This window comes from Phyllostomus hastatus, unplaced genomic scaffold (assembly GCF_019186645.2).
Source record: "Phyllostomus hastatus isolate PE091 unplaced genomic scaffold, TTU_PhHast_1.1 phas_contig_34, whole genome shotgun sequence".
In the NCBI taxonomy this organism is placed as follows: Eukaryota; Metazoa; Chordata; class Mammalia; order Chiroptera; family Phyllostomidae; genus Phyllostomus; species Phyllostomus hastatus.
The window spans coordinates 46,675,371-46,702,283 of record NW_025333857.1 but is presented as its reverse complement, the minus strand read 5'-3'; the positions used below and the strand labels follow the sequence as shown (position 1 = coordinate 46,702,283).

At 52.7% G+C, this 26,913-nt stretch overlaps 3 protein-coding genes across 7 annotated transcripts; 2 read left to right on the top strand and 1 right to left on the bottom strand.

Annotated features, from left to right (window-relative positions):
* The first annotated feature begins 623 nt into the window (after positions 1-623).
* Positions 624-8,216, top strand: TPM2 (tropomyosin 2). 4 transcript variants are annotated; one of them, XM_045840527.1, is made up of 9 exons: positions 624-913; positions 1,341-1,466; positions 4,504-4,637; positions 4,734-4,851; positions 4,949-5,019; positions 5,160-5,235; positions 5,738-5,800; positions 5,968-6,037; positions 8,073-8,216. In XM_045840527.1, exons 1-9 carry the CDS (start codon positions 800-802, stop codon positions 8,153-8,155), a joined length of 855 nt encoding a protein of 284 aa, XP_045696483.1. In that variant the 5' UTR covers positions 624-799; the 3' UTR covers positions 8,156-8,216. The 4 variants fall into 4 exon arrangements, with proteins under 4 accessions (XP_045696483.1, XP_045696480.1, XP_045696482.1 ...); XM_045840524.1 differs by lacking the exon at positions 5,160-5,235 and adding an exon at positions 5,484-5,559 and having other exon boundaries at positions 632-913; XM_045840526.1 differs by lacking the exon at positions 8,073-8,216 and adding an exon at positions 6,990-7,320 and having other exon boundaries at positions 635-913.
* A 1,006-nt stretch (positions 8,217-9,222) lies between these two features.
* Positions 9,223-14,725, bottom strand: CA9 (carbonic anhydrase 9). Its single transcript, XM_045840552.1, has 11 exons — positions 14,334-14,725; positions 13,444-13,473; positions 12,999-13,169; positions 12,677-12,819; positions 12,500-12,592; positions 11,466-11,532; positions 10,453-10,610; positions 10,219-10,360; positions 10,072-10,098; positions 9,573-9,654; positions 9,223-9,438 (listed from the first exon to the last, which is right to left on the bottom strand). Exons 1-11 carry the CDS (start codon positions 14,683-14,685, stop codon positions 9,372-9,374), a joined length of 1,332 nt encoding a protein of 443 aa, XP_045696508.1. The 5' UTR covers positions 14,686-14,725; the 3' UTR covers positions 9,223-9,371.
* An 8,717-nt stretch (positions 14,726-23,442) lies between these two features.
* Positions 23,443-26,877, top strand: ARHGEF39 (Rho guanine nucleotide exchange factor 39). Of its 2 annotated transcripts, none has more exons than XM_045840403.1 (9): positions 23,443-23,625; positions 23,839-23,933; positions 24,169-24,289; positions 24,551-24,669; positions 25,161-25,231; positions 25,475-25,603; positions 25,763-25,992; positions 26,240-26,328; positions 26,527-26,877. In XM_045840403.1, the coding sequence occupies exons 1-9, from the start codon at positions 23,467-23,469 to the stop codon at positions 26,537-26,539; spliced, it is 1,026 nt and encodes a 341-aa protein (XP_045696359.1). In that variant the 5' UTR covers positions 23,443-23,466; the 3' UTR covers positions 26,540-26,877. The 2 variants fall into 2 exon arrangements, with proteins under 2 accessions (XP_045696359.1, XP_045696358.1); XM_045840402.1 differs by having other exon boundaries at positions 26,524-26,877.
* The last annotated feature ends 36 nt before the right edge of the window (positions 26,878-26,913 follow it).

Sequence of the window (26,913 nt, the reverse complement as noted above, 5' to 3'; positions counted from 1 at the left end):
GGGGAGGAGAGGTCAAGCCCAACCTCGGGGGCACAACCCGGACCATGTTCTGCATTGCGACCGGGGCAGCCTCTGGGCTCCGCTCCCGCCTCAGTTTCCCCAAGTCCCTGGTAAGGCTTTACGTTATCACTACCACACCGGTAACGCAAATCCAGAGCCTGGGACTCAGGGTAAACTGAGGCACTGGAACCAGGGAGGAGCCCCGCCTCCCAAGAGACATTTAATCTGGGGGGATTTACAGGAAACTTCTAAATTAAGGGCAGCGGCTGCTGCAGCTGAGGGGGGTGAGGGAGCACTCGGGTCCCTGTGCCGGCGCAGCTGCCGTGAGCTCACGCCCCGAAATAGCCCTAGGGGCCCCAGCCGCAGCTGCCGCGGGACCAAGCTGTCACTCAGAGTCAACGCGGAGCCCCCCGGCCCGAGGGTCCCCTCCCCTCCCCAACGCTGTGTTAGGATTTTTTAGCAGACAGTCCCGGCTACTTTCCCTTCCGACGGCTAGGGGGAGGGGAGGTAAGAGGGGGCGGGGCCTCGAGGAGGCGGTCCCGAGGGGGTGGACGCAGGGGGCGACCGCGCCCCCCGTCCAGGCTGTGCTTCTGCCCCTACAAGGTTTTGGCCGCGGTGGGGGAGGGTCCCGGCCCCCGGCTCCGCCCGGTCCCTCCCCGCCTTTTAGACGCTCCAGCGGCTGGAACATCCCAGTCCAGCTTGGTCCTCCTCGCTCGCCACCCGTGCGCCCAATCCGCGCAGCCAAGCCCATTTCTCCCGGTCCGCACCGCCGCCAGCCGGCCCGTCCCCCACCGCAGCCATGGACGCCATCAAGAAGAAGATGCAGATGCTAAAGCTGGACAAGGAGAATGCCATCGACCGCGCTGAGCAGGCCGAGGCCGACAAGAAGCAAGCTGAGGACCGCTGCAAGCAGGTGGGGGCCCAGGGCCTAGTGTAGCCCTTGACCCACCCCACCCCCAACGAGTGGGGTAGGCCCTGCTCTGTGTCCCCCATCCTAGGGCCTGCTCTCCAAGGCTCTCTCCCGTCCAGTGTGGGCACTGGGCCTTCACACCACCCCCAGGGACCTAGCCAGAACCACAGTTCCTAGCACCCCATGGCCTGGGGAGCCGCAGTCCTCCAATTCCACTCCTGCCCTTGCAGAGCAATGATGGGCCCTGCATCTGGGGGTGGAAACTCTCTACCCCCACCAGATCCCTCCAACACCCTGGCTGCACTGTGCCTCCTCTGCTATCCCTCTTCCTCCCTGACATCCTCTAAATATCTCTTAGTACCCCTTCACACACACACCCTTGTCTCCTCCCTGAGCCTGGGCCTGGCTGACGGAGGGTTCTCTCTCCCAGCTGGAGGAGGAGCAGCAGGGCCTCCAGAAGAAGCTGAAAGGGACAGAAGATGAGGTGGAAAAATATTCAGAAGCAGTGAAGGACGCCCAGGAGAAACTGGAGCTGGCCGAGAAGAAGGCCACCGACGTGAGTGTGCATCTGGGGGATGGCGGGAGAGTCAGCGTGCTGGGACGGGCCCTGGACATGGGGACGAAGGGAGAAGGGGAGCTAGATATCCCAACACCAGGACAGAAATGTCTTCTTCCCGGGAGCCCGAGCCAGCGCAAGCTTGCACAAATAATCCGAGTTAGTGGGTAAATCAAAACCACCTACCGCTTTCCCCAGAGGACACGGATTTGTAATTCCATTTGGCTCCAGCTCTCTGAATGTACAGTGATCCAACAGTGAGTCATCGTGGGGGTGGGTAGTGGGATTTACCATCCACCTCAATTAATCCTCCAGCTGAAAATGGAGAGGAGACTACAGCTACATTTGCAGGGTGTGGGGTGTGGGTGTTGTTAGGCAGGAGGAGAGAGAGGAATATGAACATGGGCCCTGACTTGAGTTACACTCCTGGGGGGGCATTAGAAATTCCCTGGCTTTGACCTCTGGCTCCAGTGGCCTTGCTGTGCACTGGGGCCCCAGCTCAGGTTCTAACAGCCCCTCATTTACCCTCATTAAGCTGTCAGCCTCGAGACCATGCCAGGCCACAGGGCAAAGGGACAGGGCCACAAATGCCAGGGCAGCCACTTTGGCAGGTTCTGCTCACTCAGATTTCTCTGCCCAGCCCACACCCCTAACCAGACTTCTGTCATTCCCAACCCCCACCTTGAGGTAAGGGAACGGTCATATGACTTTGGACATTGTTACTTGTACCATTCTCTGCCTCAGTTTCCCCATTGGCCTTGAACTCAGGATTGTTTAAGTTTAAGAGGACCCTAGTGTTGTGTTGAAGGGATGGGGGGGGGAGGTTAGCATGAGCGTGGTCCGACCGTGAAATCAGAAACGGCATTGCTGTTTGTGTTCCGTTATCCATGTTCCCTGTCCCCTCCCCCCATTCCCACCCTGGGCCGATTTCTCTGACCTCCAACTTTTGGTTTTGGTTCTCTACCAGCCCTGGCACTTGGGAGGGAACTGACCTGCAGCTGCTAGCAAAGACAGCCCTGGGCATCTGACACTCTATAAATAACCAAGGCCCAGTGCAGCTGGAGGCACGACTGGAAACCCAAGGAGTTAGTGGGTGGGGGCTGGAGGGAAGGAGGGTGGACAGGGACAGAGCTGGGGAAGCAGGATAGCAGTGCCAGAGGTAGAAAGTAAATGGCCCAAACTTATTTTGTGACCTTTGGATGCAGCATTTACTCAGTCCCTTCCTCCATTTCTCCCTTCTCTCCTGCTTCCCATTTGTCCCATGGGCACAGTACTGCCTGTCTCAGGCTAGAGAGCAGCGTCCATACCTGGGAAGAGCTTGAAAAGCAGAAAGTGGTAAATGTCAGTCCTGTCACGAGGACCCCAGGACTTCCTAGAGTGATACTGAGTCTCATGTCTCTGTAGAGTAGATACCTCCAACATCCCCATGTCATTGTTCCCAACCCCCAGTGCTGTTCCCAGAATCCTTCCAGACTGAGTCATCTGGCCCTGTGCCCGTGATGGGCTCTTGTCACTGTAGGTGGCCTTCAGCACCTGGAGGACAAGCTACTATTTTCTATATATGGTGCTGTGTTTCCTCCACCCTATAGTACCACCCAGGATGTGCTTTCTACCCCCTCTGCCCTCGGTGCTGCCACCCAGCTCTTTCCTCTCGCTCACTCCTCCCCCTACACTGATCCTTTCTCCTTTCTAGTCTTAAGTCTCAGGGTCTCTCTGTCTTTGTCTCTGAGGAAGAGCAGGGATAACCTAACTTTATGGGTGTGGACTCTGCAGGCAATGTGCTCAAGTACTCTTTGCATATAATTTTATTTCCCAAAATCATCAGAATCACGTGAGATCTTTAAAAAATATTTTCTAAGTTTCTGCCCTGGAGATCTCAGTTCAGTGGATCTAGCAAGGAGCTAAACCCCTGGCTGGGTGGCTCAGTGGGTGGAGCATCGTCCTGTACACCGAAAGGTTGCAGGTTTGATCCCCGGTCGGGGTGCATATGGGAGGCGACCGATCGATGTTTCTCTCTACCTCTCTCTCCCTTCCTCTCTCTCTCAAATCAATGAACATATCCTTGGGTGAAGATTAAAAATAAAAAAAGAAGCTAGAGAACCTGTTATATAATCCTCCTAGATGGTGATTAATCAAGTATTAGAAGTACTGCACTGTTTCAGAACAGACTATGAAGAAGGCACTGCTCTTGTCAACTCAGATTAAAAAGAAGGAACCTGAGGCTTAGAGAGACTAAAGAAGTTGCCCAAGGTCACACAAGTGTTGAGTGGCTGACGGTGGATCAAACACAACCGTCTGACTCAGAGCCCGAACTGTCTTGCTTCTCTCATTTTCCTTTGTTGGGGCCCGCCTTTCTTGGTCTGCCCTCTCTTTTTCTCGAGGTATCATCAGTTTCTGTGGCACTTTTCCAAAACCTCCATGGTTTTGCCTCTCTATTTTAGGATCAGTGCCTGAGTATCCATCACTCAGGCTGCTCTTGCACCGCCCCCAGTTGCTTCTCTGCCTTGGCAGGAAACCCCTGCTATAGCCATGGATGTCCCATGCAGGTCTGGCTTGCCTCCAGAGCCCCTAGCTGGGAGTCTGCCTGGCAACTGGTGATATCACTTGAGCTTGATTATATGATTGGCTATTTTTAACAGCATTGCAGCTCTGGTTGGCCTGGTTCTTCCCCACCCCCTTACCTGCGCCTCGCTCCGCTGTGGAGTCAGAGCTGCCTCAGACTTGGTCCGAGCACTTCAGGTGTTCTCTGACTGGACAGAGGGACCTGCATGTAGATAACTGTTGGGAGCCTATGCCCAGTGTCTGAATTGGCCCTGTAGCAGGGAAGTGGAGCTTGTCGAGGAATGGATGCTATTTGGGGCTGGAGCATCGTCTGGGCAGAAGATAGGTGATTGGTTAGGGGGTAAAAAGTAGGTTTAAATCTGGAAGACAAGAAGCCTAGGGTCTTTCCAATAAGAATCTTACCATCCTCTGGAGCCTCGCTGATCCTCATCCAAGGTAGATGAAGCCTTTCTGGCCTCTAACCTTTGACCCACAGGCCGAGGCAGATGTGGCCTCCCTGAACCGCCGCATCCAGCTGGTAGAGGAAGAGCTGGACCGGGCGCAGGAGCGTCTGGCCACAGCCCTGCAAAAGCTGGAGGAGGCTGAGAAGGCAGCTGATGAGAGTGAGAGGTGGGTCGGGGGGCCTTCAGGGGTGGAGCCGGGGAGGCGGGGGAGGCTGTCTCCGCTGGCCCTGACCCCGCCCCCACCCCTCTTCCTGCCTCTCAGAGGAATGAAGGTCATTGAAAACCGAGCCATGAAGGATGAGGAAAAGATGGAGCTGCAGGAGATGCAGCTGAAGGAGGCCAAGCACATCGCTGAGGATTCAGATCGCAAATACGAGGAGGTGACAGCCCCGCTCTGCTTCCTTTCCACTCCCCAGCCCCAAACACCCCCAGTCTTTCACCGTGGATCTGTTCCTTCTCTCTCCCCACTCCCTCCAGGTGGCCAGGAAGCTGGTGATCCTGGAAGGCGAGCTGGAGCGCTCAGAAGAGAGGGCTGAGGTGGCTGAGAGGTAAGGATACCCCGGGGTGGCAAGTGAAACTCAGCTGGAGCCCGTGGCCGTGGGGCGCTCTGCACAGTGGGGAGGCAGCTTCTCAGACTTGGGGCCATAGGGACAGGTCCTGTCCTCTGACCCCTACCCGCCACCCCCAGCCGAGCCAGGCAGCTGGAGGAGGAACTTCGAACCATGGACCAGGCCCTCAAGTCCCTGATGGCCTCAGAGGAGGAGGTAGTGACCTCTCTGGACCTTTCTGGGCGATGGCACCTTCTCCAATCTCACTTTCCCCTCCTTCTCAGGCTGCGCTCTCTCATCTGTGGGGGTTGAGAAGGGCCTGGGGCTTCCAAGCTCTGCCTGCTGTCACTCTCACAACTTTGCTCTTCTCTTCTCTCCTCCACCCCTCCCGCACTGTGCCATCATCTCCACTGTCTCCCCGCACTGTGCCTTCACACCCCATCCTGCCACACACCCCACTGCAGTAAATGTGGGGACCTAGAGGAGGAGCTGAAAATTGTTACCAACAACTTGAAATCCCTGGAAGCCCAAGCGGACAAGGTAGAGGGGGGCAGAAGGGCAGTGAGGATGGGGTCATGCAGGGGAGGGAGGCGACAGGCCCAGGCAGGGAGGGGCTGGGTGCTCCATGGAGACAAGGTCATGAGTGGCCGGTGGGGCTCAGGAGAAATGAAGGATTTGTGGAGGTGATCTACTAATGACATGTATGTGTTCCTAAAAGTATTCCACCAAAGAAGATAAATATGAAGAGGAGATCAAACTGCTGGAGGAGAAGCTAAAGGAGGTGAGGGTCCTTCCAGTCCCCACCTTCCCCCCAAGGCCCCAGTCCCGACCAGAGACTGCCTGTGGCGGGGAACTTGGAGACAGAGATAGGAGAGAGGGTTGACTTCAGTGAAAGTGTATCCGAGGGCCTCACTTCCTGTCATTTCCACACTTTGCTTTTACTCCCAGGCTGAGACCCGAGCAGAGTTTGCCGAAAGGTCTGTGGCAAAGTTGGAGAAAACCATTGATGACCTGGAAGGTAAAAGGGATCTCCCCTGTACCCCCAAACTGCATCCCCTGTGACTACTGGTCTGTCCCTTAACTTCACATCCCATTATATATGCCCCTGAGAAATTGGGGTCAGACCCCCTAGGACTCCACAAACTGGTGGTCGGTGCCTACTGTTTCAGCACTTGTAACCGGCTACAACTCCAGTGCTCCTCAAACTTGAGCGTGCTTGAGAATTCCCAAGAGGTTTAAAAATGCAGATTCCTGGGCCCTGTTCCGAAAGGATTGCTGACTTTGGGCTGGAGAATTTGCATATCTAACGAGCTCTCTGGCAAAGCTGATGTTGCTGGTGGTCACACCACACTTCAGGTAGCTCTGACTTAGTCCTGTCTCCAAGTGCGACCCGGCAGAGCTACATCACAAAGACTTCTTCATTACACAGAGAGCTATTTGGTTTAATGCCTACGTTTGCAAGACAACGTTAATGAAAAGTCCTATTTTGAGCTAGATTTGATGAAAACAGTCATCCAGGCGTTTGCTAGTCTACAACTGTTTCTCACCACCATCAACACTGTCCCTAAAACTGTCTTTCCTTTCTGCTGTACAATAACCCTTCACTTTCATAGTTCCAATTTCTCTCACTTCCAGCCTTCTCGGGCAAGCCTCAATTTTATCTCCAACTTTATAGGCTTTTAGACCTTTCTGGCTTGAGCACCTTTCCCCTGTAGCAAGCACTCCTGCTTACCCAAAGCACTGTGCCTGCAGGTCCCTAGAGGAGGCGGGATCTTAGGGTACAGAGAAGGACAAAAGAGACAGGGGTACAGGGTGGGGGAGGGAGCCTGACAACCGTCTAGCCTGCTCTCTCACTCATCTTCGTCTGCCTCTCTCTGACTTGTTCTCTCTTGCCATTACCCGCCTCCATCCTTTCCTCTTTCCTTCTACTCCCTCTCCCCACACTCCCACCCACCCCTGGACCCCTGCAGACGAAGTCTATGCGCAGAAGATGAAGTACAAGGCCATCAGCGAGGAACTGGACAACGCACTCAATGACATCACCTCTCTCTAAGCTGCTCACCAATGTGGCCCCCTCGGCCCCTCTGTCCTCTCCTTTCCGCTCTCTCTCTGAGGAGGGGTCAGGCAGGAGGAGCAAAAACTGCCAGCACTATACAGCCAGGCTGGGCGTAGCCTAGGAGAGCGCCGGTCACACGTGCTGCCCACCCTGGCACTTGCTTCTTCCTTCCGGCGATCCACTCCCCCCTCGGCCCACCAGCCTCTACCTCTCTCTGCTGCTTAATAAACTCATCTTGGCCTCCACGCTGTTTCCTGCCCTCCAGAGAGCACTTCCTTCACCCCCGCAGTAGCACTGCTGAGACCTCGGCTCTTACAGACACCCCCAATCTTGGGACACCCACAGAACCCAGTGGCCCACACCGAAATCCCCTCTGCATGGGCACGCCCAGCCTGTCACTCTGTCACTGCTGCATGTGGACACGATATAACCCTTCCAGTCACCATGGGCCCTCTGGTGCCTCTGCAAACCTAGGCCTGGCACTGACCTTGTAGCACCAAGCTGGGGGTCCAGGATCTCAAGGAATGATGGGAAGGGAAGTGGGGTGGTGAGGGGCAGGGGAGGGGTGAGAAGGCTGTGAAAGGTCTGAGAGGAAGCCTGGGAGAACACTGGATGCCAGCACCGTGGGGTTTTCACTGCAGGTCTGTTTTCTGCCTCACGTCTGTCTCCGTCTGCCCTTCCCTTTCCTGGCTCAGTCTTTGTCCTTCCCTCTGTTTCCAACTCTCTTAAACCTTCTGAAGAAGGAGGGTGAATGAGTTTACGAGTCAGGCTTTCCCATCCCACCTCCGTGACCCCAAAGCCTTGAGTGATGTAGCCACGCCTGTCCTGCTCGATCCATCCATTTGCCCCACCGCAGGGACCTCAGATCCGTGAATGCTTGTCTTCGTGCGCTTCCAGCCCGCTCCGTATCCGTTTGTCTCGTCCCCTGTCCGTGCCTCCCCACGTATCTCCCCTCTTGTGTCCCCTCCCCCTCCTCACGTGCTGCTTCCTCTCACAGAGACCTTGGCCAGTGCCAAGGAGGAGAACGTGGAGATTCACCAGACCCTGGACCAGACCCTGCTGGAACTCAACAACCTGTGAGGGTTGGCCCTGCCTCCAGCGAGGCTGTAGTTGCTGCCCAATAAAACTAATGTTCCTGGCATCACAGGGCCCTTTAAGCCTTTCTTTGGTGTTGGCAATGGTGGTGGTAGTTTCCAAAGTGGAAAAGGCTGAGAGGATGCCTGAGGGGAGCAAAATGAAGTTGGAAGGACCCCTGAGTGGGCAGGGCCTGGTTCCATGCCCTGGGACAAGACTTCCTTTTTGATGGTAGCCGAGGGGTGGGGGTGCTGCGCTCCTTTAGGAGGGTTTGTGAACAGGCTGTGTGAAGCAGAGGGGCTGGGGGTGCGTCCTGGCCCCTAACCCTCCAAAGGGCAAAGGAGCTGCCGTCAGCACCGCTGCCCTATTCCAGCACGTGGCTGAGCCAGATGCCACCCCCTGAAGGCAACGCTGCAGCGCTACAGGGATTTTACTTGCACAGGGTGAGAGCCCAAACGCCTCAGTGTGATTTTAAGCCTAGAGACTGAGCCTGCCCTACTCCCAGACACATACACGGGTCTACACACACACACACACACACACTAGACCTTTTCAACAATCTCAGTCATTTCTGCCCCCTTCCTGAGAGCAGAATGTGCCCTCCCCACCCAAGACCACAGACCCTGCCCCTGCGAAATGTTATCTTACATGGGAAAGGGACCTTGTGATTAAGCCAAGGGTTTTGAACTGGGGAGATGACCCTAGGTTATCTGTATTGGCCAGTGTAACCACAGGGGTCTTTCTCAGAGGGGCAAACATGTCAAAAGCAGTTGCAGGAGGTGTGACAATGGACGTGAGAGGTTGGAGTGATGGGAGGCAGGGGCTGCAAACCGAGGGAGGCTTGGCTTCTAGAAGCTGGAAAAGGCAAGGAAAATTCTCCCCTCAGTGTCCAGAAGGAGCTGGCCCCTGATGACACCTCAACTTCAGCCCATATGATTCATTTTAGACTTCTGACCTCCAGAAATCTAAGAGAATAAATTTGCATTATTCTTAAGTTTGTGATAAGTTGTTACAGCATCAGTGGGAAATAAATACACCACCCTGACTTGGGGAACAAAGGTACCTTCCACATATTTTATTAGAAACATTTATTTAGAAAAAATATATTTGGTGATTAAAAGGGGTGTGGTGTAATGAGCAGGCTAGAACAAAGTCTCCAGCACCCTGCCCTCCAGATTCCTCTGGCTGGCTCCTTGCTGCACGTGCTCCAAGTTCCAGGCCTCTAGGCACCAGTCTCAGCGGCCTCGGCTGGGTGGTAGCTGACAGGCCCTTTGGTGCCCCTTGGATGTCTGCATGACAAGGGAGCCTCATCAGAACACGGGCCCAGGGTGAGCCCATCTGCGTGTGACTGGCATGAAGCTGCTCTGGACTCCACGCAGGAAGTGGGGGCTGTGCCTGAGGGAGGGGTTGGTACAATACATACCTTTGCCACCTTCTCATTTGCACAAGGAAGGCGACACTGGTGATGGCAAAGAGAATGCCGAACACCAGGGCCAGGATGTCACCTGTAGGATGAGGAGGGGCTGCCTCAGGGAGTGGAGACGGGGCAGGAGGGCTCCTACCCTGTGTATCTCCCCATGGCCCCGGGTTCTCTGGCATATCTAGCAGACACCAGCAGAGGGGTAGAGATGGATACCCAAGAAAGGGTAAGACAGCCACCTTTTTCCCCCCGAAAAATGAAGTAAAAGAGGTTGTTTGGGAAGGAGGATACTAGGAGATTTCTGGAGGTTCATTCTGACCAACTCTTGCCCTGGGGACAATAAGGCAACACTCCTCCTTGATCAGACTCCATCCTCATGGGGCTGGAGGTCTGTTCTGCAGAAAAGGAGAGGCAGTAGACGTGGTCCTGCCTAGCCCCCGGGACTGAGCTGTGCCCAGCGTTGTCCCCACCATCAGGAGCCAGGGAAGGGACACAGACTCACCAGCAGCCAGGCAGGAATTCAGGTGGACTGCAAAGAAAAGAAGACATTGGAGCCGGGGCTGTGATTACCAGTGACAAAAACGAGGACACGTGGGAAGATGAGGGACTTGTGGCTGGGGGACATGGGAATACAGGACACCAGACGAACCTGCACCTGGCTCGACAGTCTGCTGCGCTTCGGCCGGGAAGGAGGCCTCAATAATCCGCCCATTTAACGGCTGCGTGGCTCGGAAGTTGAGCTGCAGCCGAGAGTCCTCAGGTCCCCACAGGGAGCCAGAGAGGGTGTGGAGCTAGGGAGGTCATTAGACAGTGGAAGGAGGGCTCACCTCATTCTATGCCCCTTTCCCCGTAACCACCACCTCCCCACATGTTCCAGTCCCACCTGCTTAGCACTCAGCCTCACTGTCTGGTTGAACACAGTCCAGATGACCCCTTGGGCACAGGGGGGTGTGGTCAGAGACCCCTCATATCGGAAGTAGCGGCTGAGGTCAGAGGGCAGCAGTGCGGACACATCCAGTCCTGGGACCCAAGTCTCTGAGTCTGCAGAAAGGACCCATGCTAGAATCTCCTCTAGGTATCTCCCCTCCCAAGCTTTGGTGTGCAGGGATACAGTTTCATATCCCAGAAGCCAAACGGACTCACTTCCCTGAGACCACCTCTTCACTAAATGCATCGTTTCCCACAACTTCCCACAAGGCAACATAGAAGAAAGTGAAAGGCTTTGGAGCCTCATAGAGTGAGAGAATTGGTCCTTAGCTCCTCCCTCTGAGTCTTCAGTTTTAGTTTGCACAGTATGATAACATGCCGGATCACAGATATAAGTTCAGAGTAAATAAAAAAAGAAAATGAGCTGAGCCCTGGCTGGTGTGGCTCAGTAGATTGAGTGCCAGCCTGTGAACCAAAGGGCCACCAGGTTGATTCCCAGTCAGGGCACATGCCTGGGTTGCAGGCCAGGTCCCCAGTGGGAGGCGCATGAGAGGCAACCACACATTGATGTTTCTCTCCCTCTCTTTCTCTTTCCCTTCCTCTCTCTCTACAAATAAATAAATAACAAAAGGTCCAGTAGGTGAGATTTAAAATGACCCAGAGTGACTGCGAAGGAAAAGATTTCAAAAATAAATATTTACAAATTTAAAACATTTGACGCTTACGAAGAATAGACAGTCCTCAGAAAAACTTTAGCTCTCTAGACTCAACCCCTAAGTTCCAAACACTATTTCTTTTGGTCTTATTTGGTTTTTGTCTCATATTTTTTGTTTAGTTTTTGGTTTTAAACCACACAACCTGTGGGCAGAAGTTTGCCTTCTGTTCAGCTTCCTAGTTATTATCAAGATCAGAGCCGCCCGGGTCACACATCAACCGTCTCCCTGCGTGGGAGAGACCGCACCTTCATACCTTCCTCCGCAATTTCTTCCAGATGTGACAGTAACTGCTCATAGGCGCTGTTTTCCTCGGGGCCTTCCTAGGAGATGACAGGTGACATGTGTATCTAGGGCTACATCTAGAGGCCAGAAGGTGAGGTGGGGTTCCCACAGTCCCCTCTCACTCCTCAGCTCTGACAATGCTGGGGGAACACAAAATCGTATGTATTATTATTCAAAGTCCATTTACTCTTACTCTGTGAACTAACCTAACAAGTTCACGGGCTCGTATTCAATGGCCAGTTGGAGGAGGCGGAAGGCGGGCCGCTGGGGTACAAGGCCCTCACGGCCTGGGCCCCGCTCCAGAAAGCCGTAATGACTGTTGTATTCATGTTACCTCTGCATCCACCTTAATAATCCGTGTGTTTGCCTTTGGGAGCAAGGACATGTTATTTCCGAGGCACTTCTCTGAACTTTGTGCTTTGAGGCTGGCATTACGGAGTCAGGTCAAGAGCGAGCCCAGCAGGTGTCCCGTCATTCCTCCATTTACTGGCGTCCTTTGATCAGCGTGTGTAGCCTTGATCATTACAGGTCCGAAGAGGACTCTAAGTGTTTCTCTAGACTTTATTCCATCTCACAAAGGGGATGTTATTGTTACAGGGGCATGCGAGAAATTTCTCTTCCTCATAGCCCCTTTATCACACCCGTCACTCCCTCCCTGAGTGGGCCGAGCTCTGCGTCTTCGCGCATACCATCTCTCTTTTCTTCCCCACTGGTGACGTCTTCAGGTTTCACCTCCTCTGAGAAGACCTCCCTGACCACCTCTTCTCCTCTGTCTGTATGTCTACCCTATCAGCCTCCTTCACAGGCTGTGGGCTCCTCAGAGACCAGCAGCCACGGTTTCTGAATCCCCTTTGAGGCCCAGTGCTGCCCTCACAGGGGGTGTTGAATGAATTAACTAATGAGTGAATGAGGACGAGCAGGTGCCAGGGTGAGTGTGCTGGGACAGGTCTCTGGGGGCAAGAGACACTGAGCCCAGGGGCGGTGGGGGATATCCAGGGCTGGTACCTCCAGGAAGGCAGCCAACACCGCCAGGCCTCCTGGGCGCCTCAAGGCCTCGTCAACTTCGGCAAATGCAGTGCTGAGGTGAACCACGTGGATCTGGAGAGAACAGGTGAGTAGGAATGAGCAAGATCCCCTCCTCCTGAGCCCCCTTGGCCCCCCTGTGGACAGCTGCGCACTCACCTCGCCAGGGAAACGGTGGCCGCCAACCGTGTGTTCCGAGCCTGGCCGACCCGCAGACCCCCAGTGCAGATGCAACTGCATGGCCCGGTACTCCCGCCCGGGACCCAGGGCCGTCACCAGCCCGGGAGGCAGAGTCAACTGCACTGAAGGGGGGGTGGCGGCGCGGAGTGGGGTGAGCCAGGGAGGTGGATCCCGCCCTGCCCCGCCCCTGGAGCCAAACTACCCCCAAGCATCTCCGGGACAGTCCCGCTTCCCAAGGTCCTTTCGGCTTTCCAGATAGCATCCGCCCCTTCCCTGTTGCTGTGCCCTGAGACCGCCTCACCCGTGTGGCCATTGTTGCGGAGGCTCAGGTTTGGAAGTGGCGGGAGCTCAAAGCCAAGGAGTTCTAGGGGTCGCAGGGCCGGGCAAAATGCGGTGAGCTCGGGGCGGATATCCACCGGGGACTGGAAGCGGTCTGCGCAGGCTGGGGACACCTGGGGCCAGGGCGGGCCGCCTGTGGTGTGACAGCGCGGACAGGAAGGTGATCAGATCCAGAACTTTAAGGGATGCAGGATAGAAAAGGTGAAGAGGTGGAGTCTGAGGGCACTGGGCAGGAAATAAAACCAGGAAAGTGCACACAGAGATACGAAGCCAGCCATGTTGGGGGACTGGCAGACGTGGATGGGGGGGGGCGGGGGGGGGCGGAGGGGAGTGGGGATGCCTAGGGTTCAGGGATGGCTGGGGACAGAGGAGCAGAGCTGGGTGCCCAGACTGGATGGTTGTCTCACCTCCATAGCGCCAATGACTGTGGCCATCGCCTGCACAAATGAGAAGGATTAGGATCTGGTCTTTGAGCCCAGGCCCTCCCCGGTGGTCAGAACGAGGTGGGCGCTCCCCTCACTGTCAGGGCTTCACAAACTCGGATGTCTCACGGGGCATCACGGATAGCAGAAACACCTGATGCTGGCCAGGCGTACCGCACAACAGAATGCAGCCAAACACACCACCACAGCGTGGTGGGCCACACGGAGACCCCACTGACCGTGGAGACAGCAGTTGGCAACCACTGTGTTAGTAAAACAGGTGGCAGCCTCAGCTCCCGGCCCAATCAGTAAAGCATCTTTCCTTTCTCCCTTGCCTGTCCCTCCTCTCCACTCATCCCTCTTCCCTTTCTGGTTTCCAAACTCCTTCCCCAGAGTTCCTGGTTTGGAAGTCAGGACACCAGGGCCCCCCTACTGGCTGTTTCCTCCTTCCTGGGTCTGTTTTTTTCACCTGTAAACTGAAGAAGAGGTGAACTCCTCCTCAGCTGAGCAGGTGAGCCCTTCCTGCTCTCCCTCTGGTGCCCCATCTTTCCTCTTCTCGTCCGTCACACTCTTCCTTCTACCCGTGTTTGTGCTCCCCATTCCTGATCTCTTTCTCCTCTCCAACCTTCCTCTTTCTTTCCCGCCTCTTCCCACCTCTTCCGACTCATCTCTCTCCATCGTGCCCCATTGTTGTGTCCCCATCCATCCCCTTCCAGCTCCAAAGGAGGGGAAGGATCTAGTAGCACGAAAGCCCCTAGGGGGTGGGAAAGGCTGCTGTCAGAGTTCCGTCTCCTTTCCCTCCCCAGATAATCCCTGCCTGGGCTGGGGATTTAGTGAAAGGAGACATAAACCTCCTGGAGCTGCTGACCACTTACCTTTGTGGTTCCGTTCAGCATTGCTCTGGGGCATGTGAGTGTCACCGGGAGCCTCAGGAGTGGGTAGATCCTCTATCTTCAGAGAGTCCTCCTCCTCCTCCATTTCAGTCTTCATTCCAGGTGAGTCCTCCTCTGCGGTGGGATCCTCCTCACTGGGCAGGTCCTCCTCGCCCAGTGGATCCTCTTCTGCAGATGAATCTCCTCCCACGGAGGGAGTCCCCTGCATCCGGGATAGGCCCTGGGGATGGGCAGGCACCAAGAGCAGCAGTAACAGCAGCAGCTGCACACTGGGGCCTGGAGCAGGGGCTGAGATCAACAGGGGTAGCCAGGGGCTGGGGCACAGGAGAGCCATGTGGCTGACTGTACAGTGTCCCGGACACGGTGTGTACGGGCTGTACGTGCATCGGAAACAGGAGCTGGGTGGGGGAGGAGCGAACCTGGAGGGGAACAGGCTGACTCACAAAGTGCTTTTTTGTAGAGATGGAGCCAAAGTCCCTCGGGTCTCTCTGGCCCTTTGCCACCTCCCTGATACCAGGGTGGCGTGGGGGCCGGTTTGTGTGCAGGCACAAGGTTATCGGGGTCATGGGCTCAGCCTGGAACCCAAAGCACCACCTGGCACTGCACAGGTTTTCCCTGGCACCCGCCGGCTGCCTGCCAGCCAGTCTCAGCTAACCCTGGCCTGCTTCCCAGCCCCAGGCAGGGAAGGGGAAAGATGGGGAGCTGAGGCCCCGTGTCCTCTGGCCGAGAGGGGAGCAGGCAGCCCATGTGTTGCACCCCGTGCCCAGTCAGGGGTAGGTAGGGCAAGCTGCTGCAGGAGCTTGGGGAGAGGGGTGGGTGGGTAGGTGGGAGGTGAATTCGAGTATGAATAGAAAACTGAGTATATGTATGTGAGGGGCTCTGATGGGTTCAAAGTAAATTAACTTTTCATCATATTACACGTCTGCTCAAAAACCTTCGCTGACTCCCCACTGCCCACCAGAGCGTCTTTCAGCTGCCCACCTTCTCCCTCTAGTTGGCTTCCACGTCCCTTCAAAACCTTGTCCAAGAGACCTTCCCATCTTATCTCTTCCTACTGCCCCTCGTGCTCCAACCAGATTAAGCCATTCCTTTCCCCCAAACCTCTGCCCATCTTCATCTAGTTCTCACTTCTGGGAATGCGTTCACTCTAATAGGCCACAAATATCTATTTGGCATCTACCATACACCAGGCACCAGGCTAGAGGTACAGCTGCTGCCCTGGGGAGCTCGCGGTCTAGGGAGCAAGGGCCAACACTGCCATAAGATTTCAGAGAGACAGATGAATTCTGCCTCAGAGAGTAATACAGATGTAGGTGAATTTGGCCAGGGCTGTGAAAAGTAGCAGTTCAACTTGGTAAAAACAATGGGGAGAATGGTACTCTGGGCAAAGGGGAGGCATCAAATATTTTGAGCAGGAGAATGACAGAATCCAGTTCCCATATTAGTTCATCCTGAGGGCTGGCGTGGAGCATGGATTGGACGGGGGGAGAGCGGGTGCTAGGAGATGAGTGAGGGGGCCCCAAGTATAGGCTTGGGGTTCCCAGTCTCTGCCTATTCACTTAATGAACATTTATTGAACCTCCTCCAGTCCTCCAGGTGTGGTTCTAGGCCCTTGGGATACAGCACTGGACTGGAGAACACCACACATTGTAGTAAGTAAGGCCCCTGTGGCTTTGACAAACCAGGACAGAGTAAGGCCATCTCAGGAGGCTGGTGTCCGGAACTAACATTCAGTAGGTACACATCTGTATGGTTGTATGTGTTCATTAAATATATGGATATATTTCACCCTGATTGGATAGCTCAGTTGGTTAGAGCGTTGTCCCCATATGCCAAGGTTGCAGGTTTGATCCCTGATCAGAGCACATAAAAGAATCAACCATTGAATGCATAACTGTTATGAAGTAAATATATCTTTCTCTCTTTCTCTCTCTCCCTGCCCCCTCCCTCTCTAAAGATCAATAAATAAAACATTTTAAATATGTACGAGGCCTACCCAGAAAGTATCCAGCCATGTACTATGAAAAGTTGAAACATTTATTGGAAAAGATACAAGAAACATTGTATATAGGACAATGACACCTCAGTCGCCTTCAAAATAGACACCCTGGGACCTCACATAATTCTCCCAATTGCCATCAGCTCCCTGGCATATTTTCCTAATTCTCATTAACATTCCGAAATCTCTTCCCTTTCAAAGGTGATTTTCGTTTTGGAAGAAGACTGAAGTCACAGGGCGCCAAACCTGGGCTGTAGTGGGGCTGAGTCACCTGGGTGATTTGATGTTTTGCCAAAAACTCTGAACAAGATGTGATGCGTGAGTGGGCACGTCGTGATGAAGCTCTCAATCACCAGTTGCCCATAGCTATGGCCTTCTGAATCATCCAAATAGTTTCTGCGGAGCAATGTTCAAGCTTAATGCAAAATTTGATGCAGATTTGTTGCTGTACTTACTCAGTCGTTTTGAATGCAGTAGCCACACAGTACCACCCCCACTGACCAGTACAGTGAAGTCGGCACTGTTCACACATGCACATTCCAGTCCACTCTCCTTGGCTGCCAGGTTACATAGATGCCATGCAAACAGTTCTCATTATATTAACAATGGTTGAACTTTTTCCATACAGACTTTGTATATTGAAATATTTTTAATTCTGTTGGTAACTAGCCCCTCGCTCCAGAGTGGTCCTGCTCCCCCAGCTCCTCCCTGAGGACTCTCCCTACCTCCTTCTGACCTCTTACCCAGAGAGGTAAAGAGGCACAGCAGGGGCCCCAGAACACAACTTGAATGCCTCAGCTAGCTTTCACTCTGATGGATCAGTGCTTTGTGTGCCCACGACCATGTTAAATAGTTTTACTACCTTCCCTGTCTAAATCCTCTCTATTATTCAAGACTCAGCTCAAATGCCACTTCATCCAGGAAGTCTTTCTTGACTAACTCTGCACCATAGGAAGAGATGGCTGGCGTCTCAGCCACCACAGTGCTTTGCCTGCCCTTACTAGTAACCTTGCCTACCATCTAATCCATATTAGGATGATTTATGATATTTTATCTGTTCCCATAGCCTTGAGCTCCATAAGGACAGGGTCCAGGATTTGATTGATTGAGTCATTATTTTATTCAACAGCCATTACTAAACATTTTCTCTCTGCAGATCACCTTGCCTGGACTTGAGAAAAACCAAATTGACTAAGCTAACTTTCTTGCTCTCAGGGAACTTTGTCAATGACCTGTGCATGTTGGACCATGTTCTGGGAGCCTGACATCACATTTTTATTGTACCCCAAAATACCTTCCTTGTTAGTGACTACTATACTATATACCAAAATTTATATGGCTGAACAACAGCTGTCCTCAAAACAGTCATTTAGAAGGTCATTAGCCTAACCATCTAGGTTGCCATTTCTGAAGCCAAATTAAGAGCCATCTGTCCATGGCAATCTGACTCAGTGTGCGCCCTGGGTGGCCAGCTCATTGACTTGGTCCACTGCGTTGTCAGCTCGTTGGTGGGACCCTGGCACATGGAAGGCCCACAGTAATATCTAAATTGGATGGACCTGGACAAGATGGAATGTGTTAACAAGTAATCTAGTTGAGGTAGAAGGGGTTATGGGAAGTGCGGGAGGCAGGAGCACCATAATAACCGGAGCCTGGAGTCCTTATGTTTGCACATCTTCCTCCAACACCAGTCCCAGCTTTATGTCCTTTTCCCTCTTTCCAAATATCCTGACTATTTCCATCTTTTTCCTTTTTAAGTCTCTATCAGGATCTCTTTGTACACTTCGCTGTATCCCTCTGTATGTCCACCCATCCCCCTGCCCTGCTGCTTCCTCTCAGCATTTCAGAGTCTGGATCAGTATCCAGGTGCAGGTCTCTCTTTGTTCCAGCTCCCTAACTTTCCACATGCCATTCTGTGCGGTGCTGCCTCTTTCTTGGGCTCTCTGTCCCTGCGCATGCCTGCGCCTTTGGTCTGGGTGGGGAATGTGGACTCTGACCCTGACACACCTTTGCAGCTGGGAGTCGGCCAAACCCCAAAACAGGTTTGAGCTACCAGAGTCTTGTTCCTTAGCCTCTCCAGGTGGGGACAGAGTGTACTCAGGACTGACTGACTGACGGGCACTGCCACCTGGGGCACGATCTTAATGCCAAATCTTTGATCATTAGGGTCTCTTTCTTTTCCAGAGTTGCAGAGTGGGCAGCTATTCAATGTACTTGCTCATGGGTAGGAGGAGAAAAAGCCCCCTACTCCCCAGCCATGGATTGGAAGTACAGGCAGATCAAAGTTCTTCTGGGGCCTGGAGGCTGACCTGTAGTTCTGGCCCACCTCCCCACCTGTGTTAGTTTCCTAGGACTTCTGTGACAAATACCACAGACTGGGCAGCTTAGAGCAACAGAATTTTTTCTCTCACAATTCTGGAGTCTAGGAATCTGAAATCAAGGTGTTGGCAGGGCCCTGCCCCTCCTGAAGGCTTTTGAGCCTCTTCTAGCCTCTGCTGGCTCCAGGAATTGGCTTCTGGCTGCATAACTCCAGTCTCTGCCTCCAACTTCACATGGGCCTTTTCCTCTTGCCCCTGTCTCTCTACTGAGTCTGTCTCTCTCTCCCTCCCTCCTGCTCTCTTTTATTATAATGGAGGGTTAGGGTTGGGAAGGGAGGGAGAAAGAAAGGGAGAGAAACATTATTGTGTGAGAGAGACATGCATTGGTTGCCTCTCACATGCTCCCAACCAGGGACCTGCCCTGACTGGGAATCAAACTGGTAACCTTTAGATTTGCAGATTGGCAGTCAGTCCACTGAGCCAAAACAGCCAGGTCTCCACTGGGTGTTGTTTTCAACTGCCCTGCCTGGTGTCAGAAGCTGTAACCCCCCATGGCTAAGGCTGAGTAAAAAGACCTTGGGACCATAAGCCACTGAAGAGACAAAGCTTATCTTCCTGGAAGGATTGTCACCTCTGCCCCCTTTTACTTCACCCTGCTTGACCCCAGGTGGATGACTGATTAGCCAATGATGGGTAAGATTCTTCAAGGGAGGGACAATCTAAGACAGGCATGGTCACAAAGGATCCCTCAGGGAAGGACTTGGGGGGCTATAGAAAAAGGGGGTGATGGACCTTCACCCCTCAGCTTTGACATAGCCTGAGTCCTCATTCTGTCTGCAGGAAGTCTAACCTCTCGGCTGCCTTACTTTCCCTGCCTGACTTAAGCCTGAAACAATGCCAGAGGGCAGTGCAGCCCTAGGCAGGAACAGGCAGTTCACCGGGGGCAATCAGGCCTAGGGAAGAATGCATAAAATCTTGTGAAACCTGCTTTGCTAAGAATGTCCTCAATTTTCTGATAAGGGTCCAAGCATGAAATGAGTTTGTTTCCCAAAGTTTTATGGCCCTTTGGCTAACTGACCCTGACTCAGAAGAAGCCCTCATAGTTCTTTGAATGTTATCTATTGTTTAATCATTACTGCCTGACAGTGATGAATGAGGACCTTCCTTGATGTAATGCTCCCAGAAAGCAATGAATGCCTGTCCAGGCAAGGGTTGGGGTGCTCTCTCACTCAGAGAGTGGCCATACTGTCCCTTTTCTCCACCGGACTTCCACAGTCCATGTGAATTTGTTTGTCGCATCCACAACACCGCAGACACTGCTGGCCAGAGTCCGTATCAGGGTGTCTCATTTAGAAACATGTCAGTGGATTTAGGGCTCACCAGGATAACCCAGAATGATCTTACTTCAAGATTTTTAGCTTAATTACATCTTGGAGGACTCTTTTCCAAATAAGTTCACATTCCCAGGTTGTAGGGGTTAGGATATAGACATGTCTTTATGGGGGCCACCTTAGCCATTTTCAATTATTTTTAGTTTTACTTATTTTTAAACATTTTTATTTATTGACAGAGAAAGAGAGACTTCAGTTTGTTGTTCCACCCACTGATGCAATCATTCATTGCTTGATTCTTGTATGTGCCCTGCAGTGTTGGTGTATCAGGACAATGCTCTGACCAATTGTGCCACCTGGCCGGGGCTATTTTTTTTTAAGATTTTGTTTTTATTTATTTTCACAGAGATGGGGAGGGAGAGAGAAAAGGTGGTAGAGAAACATCCATGTGTGAGAGAAACATCAATTGGCTGCCTCTCACACACCCCCAACTGGGGACCTGGCCCACAACCTAGGCATGTGCTCCAACTGGGAATTGAACCAGTGACCTTTTGGTTCATAGGCTGGTGCTCAATCCACTGAGCCACACCAGCCAGGCATTATCCATTTTAGAAATGAAGTAGATGCAGAGGATGAGAAGAAGTGCTTTTGTGTTGGCGATTCTCAATGCCTTCTGCGCATATCCCTCTTTGTATTCTCTGTAGCAGTTTCATCCACTTCCATAGTTTCTGCAAGTTCATGACAGCCAAGTAACCCCAGGTTGGACTCCTCCATGCCAGATCCATAACCACCTGTCTGATGAACATCCCCACACCCCTGGGGATAATATTGAGTTGCTTGATTAAACTAACCCTAGGGCCTTCCTGCATCTGGACTTTTCAGTTGCATAAGCCAATGAAATATCTAATTGTTTAGCCACTTGGAATTTACTATTACTTGTGACATAGTCTTACTGATATAAAGTTCCTCCATGGCTTGGCCTCTGTCTCTCCAGTTTCCTTCTCACCACTCTCCCTTGCAATCTATGCTCTAGTCTTACTGAACTTCTTGCAGTTCTTCCAATGCACTGTGTGAGTGTATCTCCAAGCTTTGTCATGCTGTCCCTCTTTTTCACCTCTCCCCATTGCCAACCCTGCCCCACCAGGTTTTGCTCATCCTTTAGGTATCAGTTCACATTGTCACTTCCTCTGAGAAGCCTTCCCTGACTTCCAGGTGGGGTAGGGTCACTCCTGCCCATACATCCCTTGTAATGTTTGTCTCACTTTATGGTGACTCATTACCATGTCTGCCATGCTGGATTACAAGCATCCACAACAACAGAGGCCATTTCATTTCCATGCCTAGCACAGGACGTGGCATGTGAGAGGCATTTAATTTTTGTGGGATAACATAATTGTTCAAAGCTTCTCCAGCATTCAGTGAGTTGAGAGCAGAGGTTCAGGGTAATTAAAGGACAGAGGGGTTGTTGACTGCCTTCTGACCCTCTGCCACTGGCCCCTCCCTCCTTTGACTTTGGAGGTACAGTTGGGAGTAGAGACTATGTTCCAGGTAGACTGTGGGGTGTGCCTGGCTTGCTCTGTGGGCGAGTTGGTCCCAGGGAATCAGTTGTCTCCAATTATCCATGGTGTGTCATTTCAGGTTTCCCTCCTTTCACAATTGGATGATCCCCCATCTGAGCTCACAGTAGGCTCTATAAAGCACGCTCACATGCTGGCAATGCACCCAAACTCACCCATCACCATTGCATCCCAGGTGCTGTGCTCTGTTCTCATCACCTGGACTCAGGGTGATACCAATTACCATGGGGTTATCTGTCCCCCTCCTTGCTTGAGGTCCTAGTGCAAGCTGTCCCACATTCTCTTGAGACTGTAGCCAGTCTTCCAACTATTGTATCACCAGTTTCCTTGAGACCTGAGTCCAAGGTACAATCTGACCCAAACTCATTTCTCCACCAAGCCCTTCAAGTTGTTTCTCCCTGAAAAGTCCAGCATTTCTTCTTTTTCAGAATTCTTCGACTGTCAGAGAGCTAGAGGGGACCTCGGATCCCTGACAGTTCCTTGGTTCTTGGCATGAGGCCCAGATTCCTAGGAGTTTAGAGTGATGGGAATGGGGGCTAAAGCCTATCTAACACTTTACTTTTTAATAGTATTTTTTTCTAATTACAAAGTAATGCATGTGTGCTCAAGCAGAACATTTGAGAAAGGCAGGAAAGTATAAAGGAATTTTAAAAATCACCCTTTCTGTCCATTCGCCCCTTTAACCTCAATGATCCAGTACCTGGCACTGGTTGGGTGCTTAATAAGTACTTGTCGAATGAATTATCCCCAGTCTCATCACTCAGAGATAAAGCCACCATTACATGTTTACTTTATCGTTGTAGTTATGTATATTATACATAAATGGGATCATAGTTTGCACACAGATGTGTAGTCTGCTTTTTTCCCTTGGCAATACACTATGGACCTTTTGCCATATTGATAGTTTTTAAAAATCATTTTTATACTTTGATGTTATTCTTTCAAATGGCTGTACCCCAGTTTTCCTAGCCAATGTACTACCTTTGGACATTTAGGTCGTTTCCAGGTTTCTGTTGTTACAATGTCGTGCTGCACACCCTAGTCCGTATATTTTTGTCCACATATATGTTTCTTTAGGATGCACTTCTAGAACTGGAATTGCTAGGTCATAAGAGTAGACACAGTTAAAGATTTCTCATACACACTGACAAAATGGTACTGCCAATTTACGTTCCAGGGCTACTGCCAATTTTTCAAAAGAACTAAATAAGGAAAGTCTGATGCATATTATCTTTGATTAAACAGCACAGACTGATGAACTGCATGCTTTTGCCTTTGGCCATAATTAAGCAATTCTGAACCACCGTTAGTTATTGACACCTGCTGACCAGAAGCTAATTGGCTGTCAGATTTTGGAACAAGAAAATGAGTAACTTAAAACCTGCAAACTTTTGTCTGAGCAGGGCAGGGTGGGGGGAGAGAGAAGGGCGAAACATTTCAGAGCTGTGACCCATGAGGGTTCCTAGTTTTAAAAGGAGCATTGGGAATGACTGAACCCCAGCGCCTGGCTGGCATGGGCCCTTGTGTCCATTAAGTACTGCAAGTATTGCCTCTTTCCCACTTCTACAGAGGGGGTACGGAGGCCCTGCCAGTGTCTGCACCCTGACGCCCCCTGACTCAAAGTCCAGGCTGCTGCCTCAACTTAGTGCCACTCAGAAGAGAGCCACCCACTTGCCCCACCCAGCCCTATCCCGGAGGGCTTCACGCACCTACTGCGCTACCCCGGTGGTGGGGCGAGGCGGTGGCGCAGACCCGCCCGGGTTTCGCAGGCTGCCGCGCATGCTCCGTCCTGCACTCGGCCTCCCGGCCCCTGGAGGCGCGCTCTTTTACGCTGCGCTGCCCCGCCCCGGAGCTGTTAGCATTTGAATCTCTGGCGGGCCGAGTCGGGAAATGTCTACCGGTCAGCTAGGCATGGAGAGCCCGGTCCTCAGGGCTCGGTGCCCGGTGCAAGAGCAGCGTGCCCGTTGGGAGCGGAAACGCGCCTGCACCGCCCGGGAGCTGCTGGAGACCGAGCGGCGCTACCAGGAACAGCTGGGGCTGGTGGCCACGGTGCGGGTCCCGCACGCTCTGTCGTATGGGGCGAGGACCCCAGGGTGTGGGAGGGTCTCTGCGAGGTCGGTGATCCCGAGTCCAGGGTCGGAGAGGGTGGTCTTGCCCTGTCCGCCCGCATTTAGTGGCTGGGGAGACTTCTACAGATTTCTACTACGCCTTGGCGTTTGCCTCCGCCTGCAGACTAGATAACGGTGTTCTCTCCTTCCCTAGTACTTCGTGGGGATTCTGAGAGCCAAGGGCACCCTGCGACCACCAGAGCGCCAGGCCTTGTTTGGGCCCTGGGAGCTCATTTACAGCGCCAGCCAGTGAGTGGAAGGAACTTAAGGAGCGGGAATGAGGGAGTGTCCTGACTTCGGATTTGGAGAGACCCAGGTTCATATTCCGAGCCTGCTAATGACCTCACCTGTGGTCTTGGCCCCGTGCCCCGTTCTCCATCTGTAAAATGAAATAACAGCACTACCTCTGGGGCAGGGTTATAAGAATTAAATGTAGTGCTTGAGCAGTTCTTCCGCAGCTCTTTCATTGTCCTCACCCACGCAGAGAGCTGCTTCCTTACCTGGAAGGTGGGCACTGGGGACAGGGGCTGGAGGGCTTCTGTCCACACCTGGAGCTGTACACCCAGTTTGCTGCCAATGCAGAGAAGTCGCGGACCACCCTGCAGGTAACCCGAAGATGACCTCAAGTCCTTCCCCTCCTCCTCTCTTGCCCTGTACATTTGCTGTTCATCTGGAGACCTAAACTTCATTCCTACTGATCCTGCATTTAGAGAGCCCTGGGGTGTCCCGTTCTGTGCTAAGTCTCTGTAGGGAGATAGGGGTTCTCTTAGGAGCACACAGATTACTGAGGGCTGGGAATGTGTACACAGGTGAATACAATGTAAGGCGTGGCTTCTCCGCTGCCAACACTTTCCCCCTCATTCCAGGAACAACTAAAGAAAAGCAAACGTTTCCGGAGGTTCGTGAGGCTTCAGGAAGGCCGCCCTGAGTTTGGGGGCCTTCAGCTCCAGGACCTGCTCCCCCTGCCTCTGCAGAGGCTCCAGCAGTGAGTGAACTCATCCTGATTTAGCCAACGTCTCTTTCCTGAATCTGTATGACGGACAGCTGCCCTGCCCCAATGCCTCTCTCCTGGGACAAATTGCTCCCAAAATCCTTTTTGCGAGAGTAGCAAGTGTGACTCCACTGGAGTACCTGGAATCTGCAGCCTCAGGCCCTTTGCTGGGACTGTAGTAGAACTCTACTTTGAAGTGAGGGGGCCTGTAATAGGGCTAGTGACAGGGTGTTTGGAAGAGTTTGCTGAGAGGAGAGGCTGTCCTAGCTTAGAATTCCTGGAGTCTGCCCTTGACTCATCAATGTGGGATGGGAAAGGGCCATGTGGCATGAGCCCAGGTTTTAAAAGAGAGAATACAATAGCCAGAAGCAGATCTTCCCTGGCTTTGCAAAACAACTATACATAGGGGGTTGTGTGTGTGTCAGGCAAAGGGAATTTTGCACAGCTCTACTTCCCCTCATAGACGTCCAGATGTCTGCTTCTAGGTATGAAAACCTTGTTGTTGCTTTGGCTGAGAACACAAGTCCCAACAGCCCTGACCACCAACAGCTCACACGTATGTTCTTACTCTGCCAAAACTCAGGCAGAAGGCTGCCTTTCTTATACCCCTTTCTGGCTGCGATCGCCAACAATGTCTGCTCTGGTCCTATCCTCCTTCAACATGTACATGGTATCCCCATGTTTCTGCCTACTTGTCAAGAAGTTGGGTCCTGGTCCCCTTGGGTATAGCCTGTCTTTCACCACTGCCAGCCCTAGAGTCAGAGGGGTGCTGGAAATGGGGTTGGGGATGTCACTCCAGGGGCTGCTCGGCTGATAACTGAGACCTCCCAGAGAGTCCACACCATTGGTCAGAAACAGAAGAATGACCAGCACCTCCGGCGTGTTCAGGCTCTTCTCAGTGGACGCCAGGCAAAGGGGCTTATCTCAGGTAGTCTGCGTACTTCCCTCTCGTCTCCCCTTTTCTTACCCACCCTGCTTCCTCAGTACTTCTGGCACATACCCCTGTTTTCTCAGCCTCCCTTTCCTTCTACTCCTGTGGAGCATGGTCCTGGAGCTACATCAGAATGACAGCTCTCCCGTCCCTCAGGTCGCTGGTTCCTGCGCCAGGGCTGGCTGTTAGTGGTGCCTCCCAGTGGGAAACCTCGGCCCCGAATGTTCTTCCTCTTCTCTGACGTGCTTCTCATGGCCAAGCCTCGCCCCGCGTTGCACCTGCTGCAGCACAGCACCTTCGTTTGCCGGGCCCTCTACCCCATGGCCCAGTGTCAGCTCCACAAGGTCTTTGGCCACTCGGGAGGCCCTTGTGGCGGACTGCTCAGTGTAAGTAAAGAGGTGGGAGTCCCAGGGAAGGTAGGAGAGGCCTCAGACACCTACGCACCCTTTTATCTCTTTGACCTGGGCCCCTTTCATAGGAAATGAGGCATCCACATTGAGAGAGGACAACTGGGTTTGGGGGTTCATACCTAGTTCTTACTTCCGTCCTAAATTACCCGCGTGGGAGCAGCAAGGCGTTCAGCTTTAGCCTGGATCTTTCTCAGCCATGCACTGAGAGGTAGTCTCTTCCTAGCTGTCCTTTCCCCACGAGAAGCTACTGCTTATGTCCACCGACCAGGAGGAGCTGGTGCACTGGTACCGCAGCCTGACTCTGGCCATCAGGTAAGCTGTGTCCTTCCTTGGTAAGAGTGTTGTGATGGGGTCCAGGAGCTGGAGATGAGCAGTTCTGATCCTGTCTCACATCCTCCATCTGTCTGGGACACCACTGCCCCCGCCCCTTTCCCCTTCTCCTGTGGGTGATTTTGTCTGAATAGAGTGCTCATCCCAATGCCTGAACTGACTGTTTTCTTTCCACAGCAGCCAGAAGAACTAGAAGAATCTTACAAATTCCAGAACCCAGGATACTTCAGGGATAAGTCAGGGTCAGGAGTACAAAACTAAACACAGAACCCTTCATGGTTTGGGAACGGTCATTTTGTGTTTGCCTGGAACCGAGTTATTTGACCAGATCTTAAGAATCAAGAAACCAAGTCTGACCGAACTGAACCTGCGCCAAACCAGCCCCTCCAGCACAGACGAGGAGATTGGGGGCTGATAAGCTTGGTGCCCTGTCGTTTGTCAAGGTTGCGGCTTTGCAAATGTGGCTATTTTTATAGTTTTATTTTCCTACTGGATTGAAGTAAAGCTTTTTTGTTGCTGTTTTTCTGGAAAGGCCTTTCTCAGTTATGTGATATGAGAAAAGGGATT

Coding starts and splice junctions, on each gene's coding strand:
- TPM2 (XM_045840527.1), top strand. CDS start 800: ATGGACGCCATCAAGAAGAAGATGCAGATGCTAAAGCTGGACAAGGAG. Junction 1,467..4,503: donor CCGAGAAGAAGGCCACCGAC/GTGAGTGTGCAT, acceptor TTTGACCCACAG/GCCGAGGCAGATGTGGCCTC. Junction 5,236..5,737: donor TGATGGCCTCAGAGGAGGAG/GTAGTGACCTCT, acceptor TGTTCCTAAAAG/TATTCCACCAAAGAAGATAA.
- CA9 (XM_045840552.1), bottom strand. CDS start 14,685: ATGGCTCTCCTGTGCCCCAGCCCCTGGCTACCCCTGTTGATCTCAGCC. Junction 13,170..13,443: donor CAGTCATTGGCGCTATGGAG/GTGAGACAACCA, acceptor GTCACACCACAG/GCGGCCCGCCCTGGCCCCAG. Junction 12,593..12,676: donor GCCACCGTTTCCCTGGCGAG/GTGAGTGCGCAG, acceptor TGTTCTCTCCAG/ATCCACGTGGTTCACCTCAG.
- ARHGEF39 (XM_045840402.1), top strand. CDS start 23,467: ATGTCTACCGGTCAGCTAGGCATGGAGAGCCCGGTCCTCAGGGCTCGG. Junction 23,934..24,168: donor CTCATTTACAGCGCCAGCCA/GTGAGTGGAAGG, acceptor TCACCCACGCAG/AGAGCTGCTTCCTTACCTGG. Junction 25,993..26,239: donor CTTGTGGCGGACTGCTCAGT/GTAAGTAAAGAG, acceptor GTCTCTTCCTAG/CTGTCCTTTCCCCACGAGAA.